This window comes from Babylonia areolata, chromosome 34, assembly GCF_041734735.1.
Source record: "Babylonia areolata isolate BAREFJ2019XMU chromosome 34, ASM4173473v1, whole genome shotgun sequence".
In the NCBI taxonomy this organism is placed as follows: domain Eukaryota; kingdom Metazoa; phylum Mollusca; class Gastropoda; order Neogastropoda; family Buccinidae; genus Babylonia; species Babylonia areolata.
This window is the reverse complement of record NC_134909.1, coordinates 17,920,984-17,928,483: the sequence shown is the minus strand read 5'-3', so window position 1 is coordinate 17,928,483 and position 7,500 is coordinate 17,920,984. Positions and strand designations below refer to the sequence as shown.

The 7,500-nt window shown below is 45.3% G+C and overlaps 1 protein-coding gene across 2 annotated transcripts in view; it reads right to left on the bottom strand.

Moving 5' to 3' along the window:
• Positions 1–7,500, bottom strand: part of LOC143277400 (cilia- and flagella-associated protein 44-like) — a 73,323-nt gene that overhangs the window by 15,501 nt on the left and 50,322 nt on the right. For both annotated transcript variants that reach the window (XM_076582191.1, XM_076582192.1), the window contains 5 exons: positions 6,974–7,119; positions 5,842–5,970; positions 3,214–3,328; positions 2,313–2,496; positions 470–591 (listed from right to left, as the gene is read on the bottom strand). In XM_076582191.1, coding sequence (XP_076438306.1) covers positions 470–591; positions 2,313–2,496; positions 3,214–3,328; positions 5,842–5,970; positions 6,974–7,119 — 696 coding nt within the window. The remainder of the gene's footprint in view (positions 1–469; positions 592–2,312; positions 2,497–3,213; positions 3,329–5,841; positions 5,971–6,973; positions 7,120–7,500) is intronic.

The window sequence follows — 7,500 nt, the reverse complement described above, 5'->3', positions numbered from 1 at the left end:
TGAAATAACGGTGACTCTACAGGGGTGGTGGTGGGGGAGGTGGGGGTTGGGGGGCAGGGAGGGGGGGAGTTGTGGTGGTGGTGGTATTGGTGACGAGTGTTGGTGAATGTTTGAGGTGGTGCAACGACGACGACGACGACGATGACATTGTTGGCCGATAATGTTGATGATTCTCTCCATCCTCCCTCTCTCTCGCTCTCTAATTCTCTTGCTCTCTCTCTCCCATTCCCTCATCTTCTCTCTCTGTGTCTGTCATCCTCTCTCTCTGTCTCTGTCCCTCTCTCTACCTTATATAGTGTTATGAATATTGTTAACATACAAACATACGTTCGTTCGTTCATTCGTTCATTCTCTCTCTCTGTCTCTCTCTCTACCTTATATAGTGTTATGAATATTGTTAACATACAAACATCGTTCGTTCGTTCTCTCTCTCTCTCTCTCTCTCTCTCTCCACTTTGCTTTCAATCACCTGATCGCAGCCAGGTGGACAAATGTCAAGGTCATAGCCACCAGTCTCGGAATCAGACTCCTCGTCTGACTCCTCCCAATCTGAATCGTCGTCTGAGTCGTCCTCGCTTTCCTCATCTGAGCCTGGGAACAGGACACACACACACACACACACACACACACACACACACACGTCATATAAGTTGTCGCAACACTGTTCTAATGGAGTCTCCCGTCGGACTGACGGATGAGCAGGCAGGCAGGCTTATCTGTCGGTGTGTGTCCTCATAATGGGAGAAGAGGCCGATTCTGGATGCGCAGCACTTCCCACACTGCGGTGTTGCAAGGGAAAACGTCTCCAGAAGTTGAGCCCTGCTTCCTTCGCTCACGCTTCTCCTTAATGGCCAGCGTTCTCTTGTTTTCAAACGTCTTTATGCCACGAGAGCACAGCATCCTCCAGCGAGAGCGGTCAAGGGCATCAGTTTCCCAGCAACACTGTAGCTGGGTGGAAATATCTTAACTCTCTCCATACGAACGGCGAAAGAGACGACGTTAACAGCGTTTCTCCCCAATTACCACCATCAAAATATTACAAGCGGAAGGCTCTTACACTGAAGAGGTGAATGTTGACAAAGAATACCACAATTCTGATGACGGAAGCTAAAGGTTGGATCATTGAGACACCTACTGGACATCCGAGAGGTCTGTGTAGAGGAGAAGAGAGGACTGGCCGTACTGAGTGAGTTAACGCTGAATCAACTAGCTGGTCCTGTTGGAACAGGAATGATGGATGTGAAGAAACAGGTACGCTGCACCTAACCATGATTCTACGCATGTATATACACAAGTACACAGACACACACATAGATACACACACATGGATGCACACAAATGCACAAGTCACACGTATGCAAACACACATGTACATGCACACAAACATACACACACACATGCATTCAAACATGCCCACACATACCCACACACACGTGCCCACATATGCCCACACACACATGGCCACACACATACATTCAAACACGCCCACACACATACACACTCTTCCACCATCCACCAACCTCTCCCCCCCCACACGCCCCTCCACACATCAACCCACCCCACTACCACCACCACCACTGCCCCAAACACACACACACACACACACACACAGACACACAAACACACACACACAAACACACACACAAACACACACACTAATACACACATATCAACCCACCCCACTACCACCACCACCACTGCCCCAAACACACACACACACACACACACACAGACACACAAACACACACACACAAACACACACACACAAACACACACACAAACACACACACACACACATATCAACCCACCCCACTACCACCACCACCACTGCCCCAAACACACACACACAAAGACACACTGACACACACACACAAACACACACACACAAACACACACACACATCAACCCACCCCACTACCACCACCACCACTGCCCCAAACACACACACACAAAGACACACTGACACACACACACACACACATATCAACCCACCCCACTACCACCACCACCACTGCCCCAAACACACACACACACACACAAACACCCCCCCCACACACACACACACACATCAACCCACCCCACTACCACCACCACCACTGCCCCAAACACACACACACACAAAGACACACAGACACACAAACACACACACACAAACACACACACACATCAACCCATTCCACTACCACCACCACCACTGACCCAAACACACACACAAACACACACACACACACACACACACCCTCCCCCCCCACCCCCAAACCCCCCCACCCACCCCCACCACCACCACACACACACACACACCACCACCATACCTTCGCCTTCCGTGGTCTTTTTCTTGGTTCTTTTGATCTTCTTGCGAAACACCTTGGTCAGGTAGTCGGCGAACTTGTTGTCACCGACCGTGCTGAGGAACTGCTGGTTGACGCCCCTCTCTCTCTCCTGCAGCTTCTCGATGTCCTTCCGCTTCGTCTCCAGGCGACTCTGCACCTCCAGAATCTGGAGAGAGAGAGAGAGAGAGAGAGAGAATAAAACGAAAAAAAAACGAACGACAACATTAACACGTCATATGGTTAAAGCGTTGGACTTTCAATCTCTCTGAGGGTTCCCGGGTTTGAATCTCGGTGATGGCGCCTGGTGGGTAAAAGGGTTGGCGATTTTTTCCGATCTCCCAGGTCAGGTCAACATATGTGCAGACCTGCTTAGTGCCTGAACCCCCTTCGTGTGTATACGGCAAACAGAAGATCAAATACGCACGTTAAAAATCCTGTAATCACATGTCAGCGTTCGGTGGGTTATGGAAACAAGAACATACCCCCGAAAGCGGAGTACGGCTGCTTACATGGCGGAGTAAAAACGGTCATACACGTAAAAGCCCACTCGTGTACATTCGAGTGAACGTGGGAGTTGCAACCCATGAACGTAGAAGAAGAAGAAGAAGAAGATTTCATACATACAATGTGGAGCTTTGGCCTAGAGGTAACGCGTCTGCCTAGGAAGCTCGCTGGGTTACGCTGCTGGTCAGGTATCTGCTCAGGAGATATGTGTGTGTGTGTGTGTGTGTGTGTGTGTGTGCTACACACCTATCCACCACACACACAGACACACAGACACACTACAGACCCTTACCCCACACACACACACACACACACACACACTACACACCCTTCCCCCCCACACACACACACACACCTCACCCCCACCCACCCCACCCACCTTGTTGTGCATGTCCAGCTTCTCTTGCTGCTTGGAGCTGACTTTGTCGGCCAGCACGTCCTCACTCTTCTCGTACTCCTTCAGCAACACCAGTTCTTCGAACAGCGTCACCTGTCTGTGGGCACACCGCACCGCTTCCTCATCATCGCCTCATCATCATCATCATCATCGTCATTGTCCTCACCATCGTCAATGCCATCGTAATCGTTATCATCCTCATCCTCACCATCATCATCATCATCATCATTGCCATCATCATCATCATCATCATCATTGTCATTAACACCATCATCATCGTTGCCTCCTCCTCCTCCTCCTCCTCATCATCATTATCATCAACACCAGCGTCATCATTGCCACATCATCATCAATGCCATCATCATTATCATCATCATCGCTTCATCATCAACATCATCATCAACACGATCATCATCATCATTGCATCATCATCATCAATGCCATCATCATCGTCATCATCTTCATCGCCTCATCATTGCCATCCTCATCCTCATCATCATCGTCCTCAACGCCATCATTGTCATCATCATCCTCATCATCGCCTCATCATCAATAACGCCATCGTCATCATATGTCCTTAATAACCACCACTATCCTCTTTATCACACTGTCATTGTAGTAATCATATCTTCGCCCTCATCACTACTGTTATCATTCTCAGCATCACGTTATCTTCTTTGTCCTTTCTCTTTATCACATCATCACAATCACCACTATCTTCATTATCGCATCGACATTTCCATCATCATACCTTTGTCCTCATCAATACTGTCATCAGCCTCAGCATCACGTTATCGCCGTCATCATCTTTGTCCTTTAATATCATCCCCATTCTCTTTACCACATCATCATCATCATCATCAACATTATCGCTATATCGTCACCGTTCTCATCATCACATCATCGGTGCTATCATCTCTGTCCTTTGATATCATCCCCATTCTCGTTACTGCGTTCTCATCATCACATCATCAGAGTTATCATCTTTGTCCTCTAATCAATATCATCCCCGCTGTCTTTATCACACCAATATCATCACCATTTGTTTTCGTTTATTTTTTTTAATTTATAGTCTGTTCATCTAAAATGATGATATTGGACACCATCTGTGTCCTTGTCATTGTTCTCATTCTCATTTATCGCATCATGGCCGGCCGTTATCACCTGCGTTCCTCATTGTCCTTATTTATCATCATTGTTGTCTTATTCATTTTTTTTTTTTTTAATTATTATTATTACTACTACCTTTTTCTATATTATAATTATTATTTATTTATTTATCTATTTATTTATGTAAGCTTATCTATTTTTTTTTTTTTTTCTTTTCTTTTATTTCAAGGCCTGACTAAGCGCGTTGGGTTACGCTGCTGGTCAGGCATCTGCTTGGCAGATGTGGTTTAGCGTATATAGTTTTGTCTGAACGCAGTGATGCCTCCTTGAGCTACTGAAACTGAAACTGAAACCTCTGTCACCCAGTCACTGTGTATTCATAGCTCACAAAATGACATCACTGTTGTCAGTGTGTCGCTGTTTTCATCACCAGTATATATATATATATATATATATATATATATATGATAGTCAGTCGTGTCCGACTATGACCATCAGAACAGCAGAGGAGGCAACTGCTGTTCTGACTATTTGGGCTAGAATTTGATTATAGTGGAGAGTGTCTTGCCCAAGTTACATCCCCACTCTCTCGGCCAAGAGGGTTTTAGGACAGTCGGCGTTGGGATGGTTCCCAAAGGCCAACTAGCCCACAAGGCTGCAGCACCAAGAGCCAGTGCAATTTTGCCTCCTAGTTTGAGAGTCATAGTCCTTCACAAAAGACTAAGCCATAAATGGTTTCCCACTGACTGGAGGAAGTTCATTCCAATTGCAAGGTCCAGAGACAGAGAAAGAACGGCGGCCAACAGTCGAGTGTTTGAATCTGGGTATGCGTAAACACAGTGGATCCGAAGCTGATCGTAGTGAGCGAGATGGAGTGTATAGGTGAAGGCAGCCACAGAGATAGGAAGGGGCAGTTTGCTTTCGTGTTGCCAGAATCTGTATATGCTCCAATTTAGAATGCCAACTGTACCAAGCAAGAATGAACAAAATTACACTAGTGTGTTGGTACGCGAATACTCGTACCTGGTACACAGGGGAGTTAACTCGTATCTGGAGAAGAATGAGTTAAAAACAACAGGAAGTAACTTTTTGCTGGTGGCGGTCATTGAAGACAACAGAAGAGGTACTATTGTACTGATTTTAAAAAAAATTGTACTTCACATTACATATTTTATTTTAATCGGTGGTGCTGCACTCAAGCGGTGTTCTCTCCCAAGGGAGAGCAGCCCGAATTTCACACACCCGTTTTCTGAAACAAAATCTGTATTTCAAAAATTGTAAAAAAACAAAACAAACAAAACTGCTGACCCTGGAACTGTGACGGACGAACCCAGGTGTGGCCGTGTATGGGGGAATCTAAATGAGCGGCGTGGGAGTAATGCCACTGAAACAGTGCAGATGATGGGGCAGCAAAAAATAAAAAAAAAAGGAAAATTTATTATTATTATTATACAAGAGAGAGAGAGAATAGAACAGAACTGAATAGAATATGGGTCCCACCTGAGGTCAGCATTTTTCATGACAATGTCCAGTTTGAACTTCTCATCCCTCAGAAGTCGAAGCTCAGCGTCAAAGGTCTTCACCATTTCCTCGATGCGGCTGATCAGACGGGACTGCTCATATTCCAGCCTGAAGGAAGGGAAGAACAAGCAAAGTATTACTGTTCATTGTTCATATAACTAATATTGTAAAAACTACCGTAGTACACGATATTACATAATTATAAAAAGTACTACATAAACTGTGTAATGTAATGTATGATTCATATGCTAGTCAGCATAACCTTCCAGCATGCAAACAGTTACTGATAGAGGATGCGCGGGGAAGGAGGGGGGAGGGCAGGGGGAAGTGAGGGGGTGTGGGGTGGGGGTGGGGGGCAGTGGAATGAATAGGATCAATGAAAATGTACATGGAGAACTTGGTCAGTAAAACTTCAACGTAAATCTGGTATGAGTGACGGAAAATGCAAAGATAATAATTATTTGATGGAATGATTCGCTTGATTTTTGTTTTTGTGTTTGTTGTTGTTGTTGTTGAAAATCTACCTTCTGCCTCTCCCGACTTCTTTATTTCTGTTGGGTTTATGTTGCAGTCACCATCACCATCATCAAATCACCATCATCATGACCATCATCATCATCATCATCATCATATCACCATCACAATTATCTTCCAGATTGCCATTGTGGTCATCCTCCTCTTCCTTTTTCTCATTATCGCTGTCACCATGATCATCGTTATCACCATCATCTTTTTTATTATCATCATGGGCAACACTATTATCATCATCACCTTACTGTCATCATCACTGTCATCATCATCATCATTATCATTGTCAATCTCATCCTCATCATCCTCTTCATCATCATGGTCATCTTTTTCATCATCATCATCATCGTTATCATCATCGTCATCCTTTTCATCATCATCATCCTTATCGTTATCATCATCATCATCCTTTTCATCATCATCATCCTTGTCATTATCATCATCATCATCCTTTTCATCCTCCTCATTATCATCATCATCACCATCATCATCATCCTTTTCATCATCATCATCACCACCATCATCATCACCATCATCATCATCATCATCACCATCATCACCATCGTCATCACCACACACCAACCTGATCTGCTCTGTCTCTTGGATTTCTTGCTCCAAGGGAGACAACTGCTCCTCTTCTTCCTCCAGCTCTGTTTCCTCTTTTGTCTCCTCTTGCCTAGAGGGCGCCCGCGTGCTCATGAACGACGTTTGTTTCTGGCCCGCCGCCGCCTGAAGGATAAAATATCAAACAAACACACAACATATTTTTTGTGTGTGTGTGCGGTTTTGTTACAATGCAGATATGACCAGAGCATGGTGCCATTTACGGAGATTGTTGTTTGCAGCGTGATGTAAAACAAGCATTATAAAAAACTGAAATTGTAAAAATATTCATCAAACTAAATGTAATGCTCTTCGAAGTGACTCAGCAGCAGAGCAGGGTCTCCTCTGATGTGTGGCCTCCAGGCGACCTAACATCGATGGTTCCCTGTGGACTCCCGACGCTGGAACTGCAACGGACGAACCTGGGTGTGGCCGTGTATGGGGGAATCTAAATGAGCGGCGTGGGAATAATGCCACTGAAACGGTGCAGATGATGGGGCAGCAAAA